Source organism: Schistocerca cancellata, chromosome 1 (assembly GCF_023864275.1).
Source record: "Schistocerca cancellata isolate TAMUIC-IGC-003103 chromosome 1, iqSchCanc2.1, whole genome shotgun sequence".
In the NCBI taxonomy this organism is placed as follows: Eukaryota; Metazoa; Arthropoda; class Insecta; order Orthoptera; family Acrididae; genus Schistocerca; species Schistocerca cancellata.
The window spans coordinates 819,736,772-819,755,422 of record NC_064626.1 but is presented as its reverse complement, the minus strand read 5'-3'; the positions used below and the strand labels follow the sequence as shown (position 1 = coordinate 819,755,422).

The following is an 18,651-nucleotide window of genomic DNA, read 5'->3' as shown; positions in this document are numbered from 1 at the left end:
ATGTCAGAGTTATGGTAGAATAAAAGTTGGAACCAGAATGAAAAATGCTTTTATCATAGCATCCGAAAAAGGTGAATATGTTCTGGGCAGAGTTAGAGATGTAGAGAAGGGAACTGGCTTTCCAGTTTATTTGGCCGCTTCGAAAACATTTGAATCAAAACATCTTGACAAAGTTGCACCATTTATGAGTTAATCCTGCTACCCCAATGTAGTGAGCTTTCTTATCTGCAAGATGTTGGCACACCTGCGACTTGCAATTTACAGACTTAAGTCCCTGATCCTGTGTCCAAAATCCAGAAGATTCACCAGCCTTAGAAAACAAAATATACAGGGTGATTCAAAAAGAATACCACAACTTTAAAAATGTGTATTTAATGAAAGAAACATAATATAACCTTCTGTTATACATCATTACATAGAGTATTTAAAAAGGTTTTTTTTTTTCACTCAAAAACAAGTTCAGAGATGTTCAATATGGCCCCCTCCAGACACTCGAGCTATATCAACCCGATACTCCAACTCGTTCCACACTCTGTGTAGCATATCAGGTGTAACAGTTTGGATAGCTGCTGTTATTTCTCGTTTCAAATCATCAGTGGTGGCTGGGAGAGGTGGCCGAAACCCCTTCGTTCAAAATGCATGCTGAACAACTGTTGTCGATTCACTTCTGCCTTACTCAATAACACAAAAAGCTTTCTGTTGAGCGGTCGCCATCTTAGCATCAACTGACACTGACGCCCCTAGTCAACAGCGCCTCAAGCGAACAGATGTACAACTAAATGAAACTTTATAGCTCCCTTAATTCACCGACAGATAGTGCTTAGCTCTGCCTTTTGTCGATGCAGAGTTTTAAATTCCTAAAGTTGTGGTATTCTTTTTGAATCACCCTGTATAATATCATGTGGCTGAAGAGCATATATGAAATATCTAAAAACCTTTTTCTGGGAGGGGACACTAAAACAGTTTTTGTGATTTCTGAATGGCGGTACATTCTTTTCCTAAGGGGACCATTTCTTCCCCAAACCCACCCCTTGTTACTTGTATGGTGAGGGGTGTAAGAACAAATACACACAGATTTATGTGCTGCTAGAGAGTGGGTTGGGTTGGGGTTGATTTGGGGGAAGAGACCAAACATCGGATAAGGAAAGGATGAGGAAGGAAGTAGGCAGTGCCCTGTCAATGGAACCATCCTGGCATTTGCCTAAAGCGATTTAGGGAAATCACGGAAAACCTAAATGAGGACGGCTGGACGCGGAATTGGACCATTGTCCTCCCAAATGCGAGTCCAGTGTGCTAACCACTGTGCCACCTCGCTCGGTAGAGAGTGGGATGCTTCTAGAATCGAAAGTATCCAGGAGTGGGGGTTGATTGCGTCCTAAACTTTAATGACATATTGTGTCATACTGCAGACATGACAGATGTCATGTTGGATGACATGATGGAATGTGTCACATTATACTACATGACATCATGTACAATGTGACTTTACTTGTCACATGGATACTAATACTAACAAGTAAAAAAACACAAATATGTCAAGATATTTTGATTTAAATGTCTTTGAAGTTACCAGATAAGTCAAAAAGTTAGTTCCCTTCTTTTACATCCCTAACTCTGCCCAGGACATATTCACCTTTTTTTGTGCTATGATAAGAGCATTATTCGTTCTTGTTTAATATTGACTGTTATTCAGTGAGCACATTTTGCAAGTGTAATTAGACGTTTATGTACTCACCTGTTAATAGCTTATTTTTGGCAATAAGTGGGCAGTTGTACAACTTTCAACTGATATACTCCATGCTCAATCCACAGAAGTTGTTTTTTGTGGTTTCTCTTAATTACTACTGATGTCATACTGCAACTGTTTAATGGAAAGCATGATGTATTCCTTTCATGTATTATATTCAGAATATTCTACATCTATATACATACTCCATAAGCCACCATATTATACATGGCTTAGGGTATCTTGTACAACTTTTAGTTCTTTCCTTTCATGTTCCACTCAGAAAAGGAGTGAGGGAAAAATCACTGTATACCTCTGTAAGAGCCCTATTTTCTTTTTTCTAGTCTCCGCAGTTCTTGCATGAGATGTATGTCTGTGGCAGTAGAATTGCTCTGCAGTCAGTCACAATTGCCACTTCTCTAATTTATCTCAAGTGTGTTTCATGAAAAGAACATCATCTTCCATCAATGAATTCCATATGAGATCACAGAGAATTTCTATAATACTTGCATGTTGCTTGAACCTTCTGGTAACAAATTTAGCAGCACATATCTGAACTGCTTCAATATCTTCCTTTAACCTGACTTGGTGGTGATCTCAAACATTTGAGCGGAACTTGGGAATGTGTCACACAGTGTTCTGTATGCAATCTCCTTTATAGATGAGCTACACTTCCCAGAATTCTCCCAACAACTTAAAGCTGAGTATTTGCCTTCCCTACTACCAACATTACATGCTTGGCCATTTCATTTTGCTTTCCACTGTGACACCTAGATATTTAATTGACATTACTGTCTCAAGCAACGCACTACTAATACTGTTTTTACTACTCTTGTGCATTAATTTATCTGTTCAAATAATGGGAAGTTCAGATTGGAATATCAACAGTATTAGCCATATTATCAATAATATTATGAAAAGGATATCCTTTTCACAATATTGCTAATTTTTATATTTTTACATTTAGAGCTAGCTGCCATTCATCCCACCCAGCAGAAATCCTGTCTGAGTTCTCTTGCATCCTGAATTCAGACACAAACATTCAGCATCTGAAGCATTAACAGAAGGTATAAGTAGCATTGCTGGTGAATTAAATAAAAATTTAGTCTCTACAGGGAATCATGTAACACTCTTGGCAAATGCCATTCCAAGATTCACTCCTCTGTGATACAGATAAGGGGGAGATTGAGTCAATAATTAAACCACTGAAGACTAAGGACTCTTATCAATATGATGGAGTGCCTAGCAGAATATTAAAGTACTGTGCTGCACATGTTAGCCCTGTATTTAGCCATATTTGTAATTTTTATTTTATGAATGGTCAGTTTCCTCAACGATTAAAGTACTCAGTAGTAAAGCCGCTTTATAAAATGGGAGAAAGAGATAATGTAGACAATTTCAGACCTATTTCTGTGTCATCAATGTTTGCTTAACTTATTGAAAAGGCAGTGTATGTAAGGATAACTGATCATTTTATATCACACAGATTGCTATCAAATGTACAGTTCATCTTTAAAAATTGACTGAAAATGCTATATTCTCTTTTCTCTGCAAGGTATTGGATGTTATAAACAAAAGGTTTCAAATGCTAGGCATATTTTTTGATTTAACTAAGGTGTTTGTGTTGATCACAAAATATTACTCCAGAAGTTGGACCATTATGGAATACAGATAGTAGCTCACAATAGGTTCACCTCTTACTACTTTAGCAACAGACAGCAAAAGGTCATTATTCATAGTGTTGAGAATGGCTGTGATGTGGGGTCTGAGTGGGGTACAGTAAAATGGGGAGGGTGTCTGCCCCAGGGATCAGTGTTGGGGCCACTCCTGTTCCATATTTATATAAATGATATGCCCTCTAGTATTTTGGGTAACTTGAAATAATGTCACATAGTAACTTCACCTATTGAAGGTTTATTCAGCACTTACACATACAAGAGCACGGAGCGAACTGCCTCTGGCGAGACACATACTGTATATATACGGCTACAGAACATGCCAGTACAATGATTCTTGGCATTTGTGGATACTTCTAAAATGTACTCGAACCAAATATAGAAATTAAAATTGTACAGTCCAGGTGAGTTTTGAACTCACGACCCTTCATGCAACAGTGTAGTATCATAACCACTACACCACGGTGCTACTCAGCTTCTTCTGTGACATTGCTCCTTCCTTAAGAGAACAGCGTCTCCTAGTCCGGGAACAAGTCATCGGTCCTGCATACTCCGACTCCTGATGACTGATTCTCGCTCTGGCAATGATTTTCTTAGAACTTCTTTTGCCGCTACGCTCTTTGTCGCCTTTCTGCTTGTTGCCTGTTGCTGGAGTTTCGAATTTACCCTTGCTTGCAGGATTCTTATAGGGCTTAATTCAAAGAATGTGGACTGTATATCTCTGATCTTTCGTCATCTAATGTCAGGGTCAAAATCTTCAACTTCATAAGTAACATCAGATAACTGTCTTACGACCTTATAAGGTCCAAAGTAGTGCCTGAGGAGGTTCTCAGTGAGACCAACCTTCCGAACAGGAGTGAAGATCCAGATGAGGCCACCCAGGTGGTAGACAACAGGGCGGTGGCTCGTGTCATATCTTCTGCGATTGATTTCTTGAGCCTGCAGCATGCAGAGTTGAGCTAACTGCCGAGCTTCCTCAGCTCTGGTTAACACCTGGCCGATGTAGTCGTCATCCACGTCATCAGGATGTAACGGAAACACAGTATCCATCATCGTAGTCGCCTCATGCCCATGCACCAGGAAAAATGGCGTAAATCCTGTGGTGTCTTGTTTGGCGGTGTTGTAGGCAAACATCATGAAAGGTAGCACCTCATCCCAGTTGCTCTGCTCAACATTGATGAACATTGATAGCATGTCGGCCAAGGTCTTATTAAGGCGTTCAGTAAGCCCGTTAGTTTGTGGATGGTAGACAGTCGTCATGTGATGAGTAATGTTGCATCGACGGCTTATCTCTGTCACAAGATTCGATTGAAAAACTTTCCTCAATCCATAATTAACGACCTTGGGGCACCATGTTTCAATACAATGTCTTCCACGATGAATTTGGCTACCTTGGATGCTTTGGCTGTTTTCACAGCTTTTGTAATGGCGTACCATGTCAGATAATCAGTGCAAACAATAATCCATCTATTGTCACTAGAAGATGTTGGAAATCGTTTGAGGAGGTCAATTCCAACATGCTGGAAAGGCATTTCATCTATTGGAATTGGTATGAGTCGGCCCCAGGTGGTTTCCGAGGAACTGCCTTTCTCCTCTGGCACTCTCGACAGTGCGATGCATGGTGACGGACACTCCTAAATAAACCTGACCAGAAAAATCTCTAGCGGATCCTATCATATGTCTTAATAAATCCTAAATGCCCGGCCTCAGGTATGTGATGGAATTTCTGTAGAACACCTAAGCGCATGTGTTTAGGAATCACTGGTAGCCACCTCTTTCCAAACAGATCAAAGTTTTTCTTGCAAAGTAATCTATTAACTATCTTAAATTGTCCTTTCACATCCTTTGACTGATTTAAGGCAAGCATAATTTGAGATATCTTGGCATCCTTCTTCTGCTCAGCAGAGAGATCCTGGAGTGCAGCAAGACAGTCACTATCTTCATCAAAGTCTTGATGGTCTTGCACAGGGTTTCTTGAGAGACAGTCGGCATCTTGGTGTTTTATTCCACTTTTGTACACTATGGTAATATGATACTCTTGAAGACATAGTGCCCACCTGGTGAGTCGTCCTGTTGGATCCTTAAGACCTGTCAGCCAACAAAGTGAGTGATGGTCTGTAACAACTTTGAATGGCCTTCCATAGAGATACTGTCGAAATCTGCACATGGCCCAGATCACAGCAAGACATCCTCTTTCTGTAGTTGAGTAGTTTCTCTCAGCTTTTCTAAGTGTCTTAGAAGTATAGGCTATAACCTTCTCTTCTCCATTCGAAATTTGCGCCAGAATAGCACCGATCCCATACCCGCTGCCATCTGTGTGTAGTTCTGTAGGTGCTCTCTCATCATATAGACCAAGTACAGGGTCAGTCGTCAGCTTTTTGCAGCACATCGAAAGAATCTTGTTGAGCAGCACCCCAGACAAATTTAGGATCAGCTTTTAACAACTCTTGGAATGGCCTGGGTTTGATACAAAATTCTTTGATAAAACGACTGTAATAAGAACGTAATTTGAGGAAGCTTCTCACATCTCTAATACTTTTAGGAAAAGGAAGTTCCATTATAGATCTCACCTTTTCTTGGTCTGGCCACACACTTTCGTTTGACACAATGTGTCCAAATATTTTGATTTCTTTTGCTCCAAAGAGACACTTAAAGTTTCAGTCCTTTTGTGTTGATTACAGGAAGCTTAATAAGGTAACTAAAAAGTGCATTTACCCTCTACTACGAATTGGTGATACACTAGATTGTCTGAAGGGTGCTAAGTTTTTCTCAACCATGGACATGTTCTTGGGATACTGGCAAATCGAAGTAGAGAGAAAACACCCCTGTGGGCCTGTATGAGTTTAAAGTAATGTCATTTGGTTGGTGTAATGCATGAGCAACTTTTGAACGGATGATGGGTCCAGTGCTAATCCGATGCTTCACTGTCTATTTGTCTAAGTGGATCTTCACCTCTGGATTGAAGCATTCAGAGAACTCTTGAAGAATGGCAAGTAGCTTCTTCTGTTGTTCCTTAGTGTGATCTGGTGATAGCTGGGCTAGAAGATCTTGTCTCGTAGTGGTAGCACTAATTTTGCCCACAGATTCGGCATAGAAGGTTTCTATGATGCTCAGCTGTTCTTCAATTAATGGCTCAGCAATTACTATGCACATGTGTCTTGGAAGGATCTGCAGTTCTCTGTGACAGTTAACTATCCACACTTCACCAAATTCATTCTTAAATGAGATGACAGAGGCTGCGATGACAAAGTTATTCTTCAGTGGTTTGTCTTACATTCCACTACAAGATCCATGGGTTGATGCATGGCATGACACGTGACAGTTACCTTTCTAGCACTGACTGCAGGAATGATCACTTCATTCAGCACACAGTCTCCATACACTCGGTTTCGCATCTTCCTGTCCCTTATCTTCGAGTGACCACAGTCTATAATTGCCTGAGGAGCTTTCAAAAAGTTCCATCTGAGAATGACGTCATGACTACACTCTTGTAAGATGATGAATTCTAAGGGCTGTGTATGGCCACTTATACCCACAAGAAAAGTACATCTTCGTGTAGGTTTTACATATTTCCCGTAAGCCACCTTCTGCAGAGATGTTTTGTTGTCGATGAATACAGTTTTCTGCAACTGGCGACGGTACTTCTCCGAAATGACTGAATATGTTGCTCCAGAGTCCACAAGAGCTTGGGCTGGTCGGCCATCCATGAGGATATCTATGTAGTTTCCTATCATTTTTGTAGTGATCGATGGAGGGCGGTAGCCTCACCTCCAAGGAAGGTCGCATCCTTTGTTTTCCAGGTTGCGGCAGCTAGGTGATAGGCTGGAGCTTCTAAGCGGTGATGGAGAACTTGATCGGCGTGTTGGGCAGCATCCTCTCCAGCACTAGCTTGCGGCAATGGTGACCTGTGTCGTCCTGCATCCACATCTTCTTGTTCATCTTCGTTGCCCAGGAGTTGGTGTCAGCTAAGATCAGTCTGCTGTCTTCTGGCGCAGGTGTCAACAAATATCCACTACCTTTCCCGACAATAGCACACCACATGTCCTGGTTGTCCACAGTGGAAACATACTGGATGGTTATCCTGGGTCCTCCAGACGTCACTCTTCCATGATGCGCAGATGGGTTCCTCATGCAGCATTTTAGGAACGTAGCTCCTTCTGGGTCTCGACTTTTTCACCATTTTAAAGGGAAATGAAGGACGGGATATTGGGGTCAGTGCCTGTTCCACTTCCTCACTTATGACTTCTTGAAGCGTCTCGGTTTTTTGCTCGCTGTCCAATCCAAGTGCCTTCTGGATTTCCGCCCTCACTATATGATGAACACCACTTGTGAAATCAGTTGCTCTTCCATCAGAGACATCGTTACGACGTTTGGAAGCTGTTCAAACTTCTTGCATGTAATTCTTTTTTGGTGCATTGTCTCGATACACTGGCACCATTTTATGAAGTCGTTTGCTGTTGATACCTCCTTCAGGAGTAGGGCTTGATACATGTCATCAGCAACACCCTTCATGAGATGTGCAACCCTATCTTCCTCCTTCATTCTAGGATCCACTGTTTTACACAGCTCCAAGACATCTTGAATATAGGATGCAGTAGTTTCTCATGAACGCTGTGCCCTGCACTTTAATTTATCTTCAGCCCTGCACTTTCGTCGTCGTGTGTCGCTGAAATACTTGCGCAGTTCCGCCTGGAATATTTCCCAGCTTGTGAACTTCTCCTCGTTGTTCTCATACCATTGCTTGGCAGTGCCCTCCAAGTAGAAAAATCCGTTAGCGAAACACATGGTATCATCCTATTTGTTAAATTTGGCTATACGCTCATATGTCTTCAGTCACTTGTTTGGATCTTGGCCATCATCATCAGAGAACCTGGAAGGATGTTTCATGTGGTGGCACACCCCAGTTGCTGTCATTGTAACGTCCTCCTCTTCTTCTGTTTCCAATAGATTGCGATCTGCCGAATATGGCTCGAACTCTGGTTTCTCGCCACGTAAATGGTGGCTCTGTCGTGGCCTGATGGGAGCCATTGTGTCATCGATAATGTGCGCTATCACAAGTTCCAATACCAGGTGCCTCCACCAGAATAATGTCACGTAGAAGAAAGTGTAATTAGATGATTGATGAACACTAACTTCACTTAACGAAGGTTTATTCAGCACTTGAACATACAAGAGCGCAGAGCAAACTGCCTCCGGCCAGAACACATACAGTATATATACAGCTACAGGACATTCCAGTACAGTGATTCTTGACATTTGTGGATACTTCTCGAATGTACGCGAACTGAATATAGAAATTAAAATTGTACAGTCCAGGTGAGTTTTGAACTCACGACCCTCCATGCCACAGTTTGGTATCATAACCACTACACCACGTTGCTACTCAGCTTCTTGTGCGACAGTTTTTCTGTTTCCTGATGACACTAGCTTGGTAGTTAAGGCTGTTGTGTGCAACATTGGCTTGGTTTCAAATAGGGCTGTTCATGACATAAGTTCATGGCTTGTAGAAAATAAACTAAAACTAAATAACAGTAAGACTCAGTTTTTACAGTTTCTTAATTCAACATAACCCGATGTTTTAATTTCAAAGAATTGACATATGATTAGTAAAACTGAACAATTCAGATTTCTAGGTTTTCAGATAGATAATAAACTGTCATGGAAAGCCCACATTCAGGATCTTGTTCAAAAACTTAATGCTGCCATTTTTACTATTCGAAAGGTATCTGAAGTAAGTGACTGTTCAACATGAAAATTAATATACTTTGTTTATTTTCATTCGCTTATGTCGTGTGGTATTATACGTGGTGTACGTAAATGTTGGGAACACTTTCAATTATTTATTGCGCAAGAACCAAGAATTGTACAGATATCATACACATGTCATTATGAAGAGAAACCCTGAAAGTTTTTTTTTTTCATGTATACTGCCACAGCGTAGTTTGGTAATTTGGTGATAGTCAGCACTAGTCGCAAACATGGTGAGTGTAGGTGCTGAGCGAGCTTGCTGTGTGTTGGAGTTAGACAAAAACAGGTGTGCTACAGCTGTTCAGTGGATGTTTAGAACCAAGTACGGTAAGAGGCCACCAACAAGTAAGGCCACTTACCACTGGCACAACAAATTCGTTATGACGGGTTGGTTGTGCTTTGTCATGTCGAAAACTGTACGGGCCATTCTTCTTTGCCAAGAGCACTGTCACTGGATATTCCTACTTCGTCATGTTGCAGCAATGGCCGATGCCTCAAATGCAATTGGACTCTCCGTTCTTCTTTCTTGGGCTCCACCCCATTTTCATCGTGAAGTTCGTGGGTACCTGAACACGGACCTGCCGCATCGATGGATCGGCCATGGTACAGAAGGGGACAGCTTTTTCGTGAAATGGCCTCCCCAATCATCAGATCTCACTCCGTGTGACTTTTTTCTGTAGGGACACACTAAAGATATGGTGTCTGTACTGCCGCTACCACATGATGTAGCAGACCTCCGGGAGAGAATATGGGAAACGACTACCACAGTTGACAATGCCATGCTGGGACGGGTATGGCAAGAATTCGATTACCATATTGATGTCTTCTGGGTCACTCTTGGTTCGCATATCGAATGTTTGTAAAAAAAAAAATAAAAAATAAACAAAAAAAAACCTTCAGTTTCTCTTCAAAATGCAATATGTATGACATCTGTATAATGTTTAGTTCTTGTGCAGTAAATAATTGAAAGTATTCCTGGACTTTATGTACACCCTGTATTTTGGGATAACTCTTCCCATTCTAAAATGATAGTTTTGGCTCAGAAACAGGCGGTTCGGGCAATAAGCTATGTAAGTTCATGAACCTCTTGTCGACCCCTGTTCACTAGTCTGGGTATTTTGACATTGGCCTGTCAATATATATATTCCTTGCTGTCATTGGACCTCCCAGTATTTTGCCCACATTCCTTTCTTTCTTGCAAGGTTTAACAGTCTTCTTATTTGCTTCATTTGCAGTTCTTGACTGTTATTCCACGAAGGTACATTTTCTGTATGTGCACTTGCACTTGCTGTTTTCTAGATATGATCTGGTAATGGCAGATATCACTGCATTTCCTCAAAATCTACTGTGTTGCTTATCAAAGCTTTGACTTCAGGTAAGTGTGAGCTTAAGTATACCCTACATGAGTCTCAGTCTGTCTTCCTAGGACTCCTGTAGGCCATGGTTTGTTTAGTACCTATTTCAACCTCAAACTTAAGATACATGTGGTCAGCTAAGGATGGCTCCATCACCACATGCCATTGTTTTTAGAGTGGACCCAAAAGTTATGTCATTACTACTTCTTCCCTTCTGGATGGAGCAATACATAAAATAAGAGAAAGGCAACTGCTCACCTATAGTGGATCAATGCGTGGAGCACAGAGACACGTAACAGAAAACAGCATTCACACTAGCTTTTGAGGACTAGCTCTTTTTTTAGCAATAGCACACACATGCCCACATACTGTCACAATGACACCCAAATGCACACTCCATGTCATGGCAAGAGTAATTATTGCTATACGATTATTGAAAGCAGTTGCCTGAGCTGATGGAAATGGGCAGGGAGTAAGTAGGTATGCAAGAAGGTGGTAGCAGGAAAGAGGCATGTCTTTGGGTAGATGATTCCATAGCCACACATCAAGATGAAAGGAGCACAGAGGTTACAGGGAAAAAAATGGGGGGGGGGGGGAGGTGGAGAAAGGAAAGTGAGAGAGAATGAAGGTAGGTTGAAAAAGAAAAAAGGGGGGGGGGGGGGATTAGTGGAGGTTCGGGGCAGAGGGATTGTGAGAGTGCAGGATTTGTTGTGTGCTGCATGTTTGACAGTTAGGTGCTAGTCAAGTTTGTGGTTTGCCACAGTTTGGGGACGGCTATTCATGTTGGTTACTTATCATACCTACATAGAATGCAGTATAGTAATTGCAGCATAGCTGGCATGTAAAATGACTGCTTTTATACGTCTTCCTTCTCCCTCCCCTCACTTTCTACTCTTTTTGTCATGTTATGTGGCTGTGAAGTCATATGGCCAAAGACCTGCCTCTTTCCCACTACCACCTCCTTGCATGCTTCCGTACCCCCTCCCCACTACCATCAGCTCAAGCATCTGCTTCTTATAATTGGCTATCAGTAATATCAGTAATTAGTCTTGCTGTGGCCATGGGAGTGTGCATTTGGGTGCCTGTGGTGTGTGTGTGTGTGTGTGTGTGTGTGTGTGTGTGTGTGTGTGTGTGTGTGTGTGTCTGTCTGTGTGTGTGTGTGTCTGTGTCTGTGAATGTGTGTGTGAATGTGTGTGCTATTGATAGAAAAAGAGCTAGTGCTTGAAACCTAGTGTGACTACTGTTTTCTGATACATGTCTCTGTGCTTCATGCATCGATCTGCTTTAGGTGATTTGTTGTCTTTCCCTTATTTCATGTATTAGTTCTTCCCTTCTTCTGGTCTTGAAGGTAAGTTCCTTACCCCCTACTAAAGATTTTCAAGTTGCTTTCTAGTAGGTAATCGAGTAGGTGCTGACCTCTGCTATTGGTGTCACTGCTTCCCCACACCGTGTTATGGGCATTGGCATCACAACCAACCAGTTGTCGTCCATTCTGCTGTGAACACGTGTATCAGTCTTCCCACTTCCTGGGAAGGAGTAGTACTGTCCTGGTACAGAAGCTAAGCTGAGGCTAATGCAATTTCCCCTGTGCTTCGTTAATCACATTGTTTCATCCTGGTGGTCACTAAGTCCTTCAAACAGAAGTCCACCTAGAATGAAATTTTCACTCTACAGCGGAGTGTGCGCTGATATGAACTTCTTGGCAGATTAAAACTGTGTGCCGGACCGAGACTCGAACTCGGGACCTTTGCCTTTCGTGGGCAAGTGCTCTACCAACTGAGCTACCCAAGCACGACTCACGCCCCGTCCTCACAGCTTTACTTCTGCCAGTACCTCGTCTCCTACCTTCCAAACTTTACAGAAGCTCTCCTGCAAAACTTGCAGAACTAGCACTCCTGAAAGAAAGGATATTGCGGAGACATGGCTTAGCCACAGCCTGGGGGTTGTTTCTAGAATGAAATTTTCACTCTACAGCAGAGTGTGCGCTGATATGAAACTTCCTGGCAGATTAAAACTGTGTGCTGGACCGAGACTCGAACTCGGGACCTTTGCCTTTCGCGGGCAAGTGCTCTACCAACTGAGCTACCCAAGCACGACTCACGCCCCGTCCTCACAGCTTTACTTCTGCCAGTACCTACTCCACTGTAGAGTGAAAATTTCATTCTAGAAACAACCCCCAGGCTGTGGCTAAGCCATGTCTCCACAATATCCTTTCTTTCAGGAGTGCTAGTTCTGCAAGTTTCGCAGGAGAGCTTCTGTAAAGTTTGGAAGGTAGGAGACGAGGTACTGGCAGAAGTAAAGCTGTGAGGATGGGGCGTGAGTCGTGCTTGGGTAGCTCAGTTGGTAGAGTACTTGCCCGCGAAAGGCAAAGGTCCCGAGTTCGAGTCCCGGTCCGGCACAAAGTTTTAATCTGCCAGGAAGTTTCAGAAGTCCACCTCTGGCATAAATGAAATTCCATTTTTAACATAAATATATGTTCTGGATTTATTTAGATTTCTGGTATAAATCAACTTACCTCCAGTTCCTCCATGGTCTGAAACGCTCCCATTTTATACATTGTGCAACAGAATCAGAGGATCACTGTTTCGAAATCCTGTAATTGTCTCCCATTCTGACTAATAAGTTTGAAATTTGATTCAAGCGTGTCTACAACCTTCCTCTGTAATGGTACAAAAGCGGCGTTGTGCCAGAGATGCCACCCCCGGGCTCGGCGACGCTTCAAACAGCAAGATGTCAACACATAAAAAGGGCCAGCACTCAGAAGTTCATGTGATGTGTCAAGCGGGTTAATGATGTCACATTGGCATCAAATTTCACCAAAATTCTGCCCAATGCCACCATGGTTGTGTCACACAATGTGAAGGTTGTCCACAGCCCCTCTAATCAACATTTCGCCCTTTTGTTTGACATCTCTGCAATGGAGGTCAGAACGGCAATGCCCACCATTGAAATCACACGGTTTTCTTGTGGATGGGTGAGGAAAATATTTCAGATGCACCACTGTTCAGCCGGCCGCTGTGGCCGTGCGGTTCTGGCGCTGCAATCCGGAACCGCAGGACTGCTACGGTCGCAGGTTCGAATCCTGCCTCGGGCATGGGTGTGTGTGATGACCTTAGTTTAGTTAGGTTTAAGTAGTTCTAAGTTCTAGGGGACTTATGACCTAAGATGTTGAGTCCCATAGTGCTCAAGCCATTTGAACCATTTGAACAACTGTTCAGAATCGAAATGGAAAGGCCTCTGGGGATGGTATAAAGAGCGTCAATGAAATCGCCCCTTTCCTTGGGACATTGAGTCCCACAGATTTTGCAGTCAAAAGTGACAGTTCACAATGCAACAAGCAACAGGAAGATGTTTCGGGCAACCTTTGTCACTGTTGACACCTCCTGGACAATTCAGCCCTTCTCAACAGACATCATTGGGCTACAACAACATTGTACATGATCTCACCCTTTGAGTGCAGTGCAACCACAATTTATGCTCTGATGTACACGGTGGAATCACTGAGGACCATTCAAAACCATTTGAAAAAATTTGAACATGAGCTGAAGCAGCAAAGGGCTCATGCTTTTTCAGTTCTCCAGTTTCATGCTCCTCTGTGGTGTTATCACAGAGGTGTGCAGTATTTACATGCGTGAATAAAACAGCAAAGGAATCCTGTTAGACCCTCCCCAGTTTGGCACAACCCTCGGTGGCACCTGCCCACATTATTGAGAATTTTAAAAATGTACCTTTACAGAGAAAATCTGCAAAGTAGCCCGAGGCACCTGCAGGTAGGCAGGCACTTGACACACCTCCAAGGCCAGTTGCTTGTCATTGGGTGTGTAGGAGTATTTCACGGGTTTTCTTTATATATGTACAGTTTTAAAGTACGTAATAAATTTGGGTAAGTGCCACGGAGGGATTTGCCAAACTCGTGAGGGTCTAATAGGCACTCCTTGCTATTTTATTCACACACATCAATTTGGCATCCGCCCTAGGAGGGCATGAAACTGTAGGACAGAAGGAGCATAACGACCCTTTGCTGTTTCAGATCACGTTCAGATTTCATCAGATGGGTTTTAATGGTCTCAAATGGTTACTACCTGTGCAACAGAGCAAAAACTGTGGTTGCACAACACTCCAAAAGTGTGAGATTATGTTCAGTGGGGATGCAGACATGTGATGTCTGTCAAGAAGGGTTGAGTCAACCAGTAGGTTGTCAAGAATGTTTTCCTGTTGCTCATCACACTGCAAACAGTCATTTTTGACCGTGAATTGTGTGAGAATCAACATGTCACAGAGAGGGGTTGTTTAAAGTATGTCCTTTATTCCATCCGCTGAGGCCTTTTTGTTTTGATTCTGAGTGGCAGTGCATCTGAAATGTTTTGCTCGGCCACTCATAAGAAAACCTTGTGATTTTAACACAGGGAATCATAGTTCTGACATCCATTGCAGAGGTCCCAAGAGAAGGAATGAAATGTTAGTAAGAGGGTCTATGATGCCCATCCCATTGAGTGACATTTCCATGGTGGCTTTAGCCAGATTTGTAGTGAAATTTGGTACCAATGTGGGTGGCATTATGAACCCTCTTTGCACATAACATGAACTTATAGTTATGGCCTGGTTCTCACATGTGTCGACACCTTGCTGTTTAAAGCATCGTCATGCCCAAGGGTGATGTTGCAGGGTGCCACACTTTTGTACCATTGCAGAAGAAGGTTGTAGGCACCTTTGAGCCAAAGTTCAAACTGATTCATTGGAACGGGAGACAGTTATAGTTTTGAAAAACTGATTTTTTAATTCCGTTGCACAATGTAGATAGGGTTCCTGGATCAGGGGCACATAAATCTCCTGTCTTCCCAGAAGACGACTCAGGGTGGTAGTTGCTCTTTACTGTGCCATAGGTTTATCTGCAACACTTGCAGCATCCAACTTGCTGCCATAGTTACTTCTGATGTGTGTGGTTATCCCAATGGCAACTTGTGAGAACTTTGAGCCCGCCTGATACAAGCTTTCATTTGTTTACCCTCCTGTCCCCTGTCAAGATGTTCTGGTTCTGCACCTGTACTTTCTCAAACAGTCTTTGGAGGAGTATCCTGGAGGAATTTGAGTACCCAAATTGATATCTTTGCAGTCTTGAAGAGCCCAGCTGCTGTCTTGACTAGCAGCTTTGCTTCATACCATGGAGATGTCTTGGGCACCACCTGTCTAATCCAAGGTACTGTTCCCATCCCCTTGCTGACAAAGAGCACCTTTGTCCAGATAGACCCATTTGAGTTTGGGACCTGGACTAGCATCCTCCCCAATCTTCTCAAAGACAGCAATCTGAACAAGTTGCAAGATTATTTTGACCACATGATATCCGTGTTGGAAAACCACCATCCTCAAAACCAAGGCTGTTGTGCTGTAGGCCTGTTTCTCCTATTTTTTTTTACTCAGGTTTCTATGGATCCATTTATCCTGGCAAGTGGGAACATTAGACTGCTCCCTTGTTCTCTGTTCCCTGTCTTAGAGGTAGAAGAGGTCTGAGTACCCACTTCACTCTGAGACGTACTTTTTTGGACGTCTCAGGTTAAAGACCTTTTAGTTCCCTCTATTTATGTTTAGGAATCCATTCTTTAGTTTCCTTTTATTTTTGCTTTGTGAGGAGATTCTCCCTTTGAGCTCCAGACAAGGATTTAATCTTAACCCAACCCAACTTCGCAGTAGTGATTTCCACTTCTTGGAGTGTTCTGTCATCTGATCCAATTGCTGAAACAGCTTCCATCAGTTCCAAACCCAATACATGGATATTTGAGGTCCTACCGAGTCTTTCAGTTTGCGTTTTGTTTTGTTCCATGTTCTCCATTTCAATCCACAAAGAATAGGGGATTTATTCAGTCGACACAGTGAAACCCCTTGCGATGCAAGACTAATTACATAGGGATGTTGCCCAGTATTCCAGAGGATGCACCCCTCAACATGGGTTGCATCATACCTTGTGTTGGCTATCCGGGGAACTGGGGAAGGGCTTAGGAAGTGAATGTAGGAGAGATATAGCATTGTGGGGCACTCTATGTGTGGTTCATCTGCTAAGGTCTGTCCGCCCCTTACAGTGGCCATGCTACAGCTTGTATAGCTCTCCGCTTCACATGAGAATAGCTCTCCGCCCACACGGTTAGATCTTTAACAAGGCTGTGTCCCTCGTAGAGGTACAGAGGGCTTACTATTCTCAAAGTTTTGATTCTAAGCTGTAAATTTCATGTGTGATATGAAACCATTCTTGTTTGTCAAAAGCTCCATATGTAGGACTATGATGTAGGAAAACTGTGTAATACCAAAATCTGGCATTGGAAAGTCATGCTGGAGTGCAAATATTTAGGAGTAATGGTAAGAACTCTGAATAGTAGAGGCATTGAGTTGTGATGAGGCACATAAACAAGAATGAGAACTTTCTAGCTTTCAGATAAATCCTAGTGTGGCAAGGAATTGGGAGTAGGTGTGGCATAGGGATGGACTAGGATATTGCATAATGGGTGTCAGGATAGCACTTTGACACCCACTTCCAACTCCTTGCCACTTGGGTCAAATATCTATGGAAGACCCAGGTGTAAGAGTTGTCAGATACATCACACACCATATTCGACTTGAGTGCTGTCACAGGTTTATCCTATCCCCTCAGAGTTGGGGTCACCTGCGAAAGCAGTCATGTCATATACCAACTCTGCTCTAATAAACCTTATGGCCTCATTCACTGCCAACCCTCTGTTCTACAGCCAACTCCTCCCTGTCCCAAGAGCTTAATTTCACTAATACTGCACTCCCACTCTCTTCCCTGAAGTCTCCTATTACTGTGTTGTGTCTCCTCCTCCCAGTCTACTCCTCCTCATAATTGTGACTGTACACTGCACGAATTCACCAGTCTTAGTGCCTGTGTCACATTAATATCTTGTGTGCCTGCTGCATCTCCCTCCTGTATTCCTTTCCCATGCACCAACTGCATCTCCTTCCCAGCTGTCAGGCATCCTTCCACAACCCCCTGTCTTGTTCCTGATCATTTCTCCCCTCACCCAAACCCACTGAAAACAACACATCACCCCAGTCAAGCTGCAGGACTGCAGTTCCAGCACTCCAGCATGGTGTATTCAGCCAGCACATTGTAGCCATACAGGTGTGTATGAGTAGGGGGGAGGGGGGGCACAAAGTTCTCAATCTTGTTTATGAGACTCTCAAAGACTCAGGAAGTTGTTATTTTTACTACTAAATATTTAATTCCAAGGGACTGATGCTTTGGAGACCATTCTTACTAAATATTTTATCACTGTAAAAATTGTTTGATATTCTAATCTGTGCTGAAACAGCTGTTATTGTTTAGGAATTTTAAATCAGTTAAGTACCTGTATGTGTATATTATGTACTCACAACCAAAAGCCTGGCATCTCACAGAAAAATCATAGATTCACACACAGAGATTGTACAGAAGTAATTGTATACAAACTCTTCTGTAATCCATGTGAGATATTTCTCTTTGTTACGTTGTGACAGGGAAGATTGTGATAGAGCAGATGCCGTTTAGTAGAGTCTTGGTAACTTGCTATTGACAAACACAGTAACTTCATTGCCATTCCTTTAATTAATGTGATTGTTTATAGTTCATTTTAGTACTAACTATGTGTGGCTCTAGCAAAGTGTTATAACTTCGTACCTTGGGCACTTTACTTTTTTCAGAGTCCAGTATCACTAGTGAGAAGCTCTTTGAACTTCTCATGAACCACAAACTGGAAATAGTAATATTTGATGCTCGTCGTACTACATGTTTTGTGAAGTCCCACATAAAACTCGGAAACTGTATTGCCAATGTTCCAGAAGAAATCATTAAGAAGGGGTAAGTGACATGCTAATGTCATTGATGACAGTAGGCTTAAATTAAAGTTATGAAAAACAAATTCATTGAAGCAACAAGTCACACCAAAAAGTTTTTCTTCAATATGGTTATATCCAAGCTGATTGTGGTCAGGACATTCGGGAATTACCTTTAACAGGCATGTGTCAGTTACCCTTGGTTTAATTACTGTTCGATCAGCTTCTAGTACAAAAATTCAGCCTTTTCCCATAAGGTTAAAATACAATCTTTGAATATTATACAATGTATATTAAGCACAGTTAAGCAAACTGATGAGAGGAATGG

At 42.4% G+C, this 18,651-nt stretch overlaps 1 protein-coding gene across 1 annotated transcript in view; it reads left to right on the top strand.

The window, feature by feature from the left end:
- The window catches only part of LOC126188311 (ubiquitin carboxyl-terminal hydrolase 8), a 234,883-nt gene that overhangs the window by 68,393 nt on the left and 147,839 nt on the right, over window positions 1-18,651 (top strand). Inside the window, exon 4 of the mRNA XM_049929908.1 lies at window positions 18,192-18,348. Within this exon, the coding sequence (XP_049785865.1) occupies window positions 18,192-18,348 (157 nt within the window). The remainder of the gene's footprint in view (window positions 1-18,191; window positions 18,349-18,651) is intronic.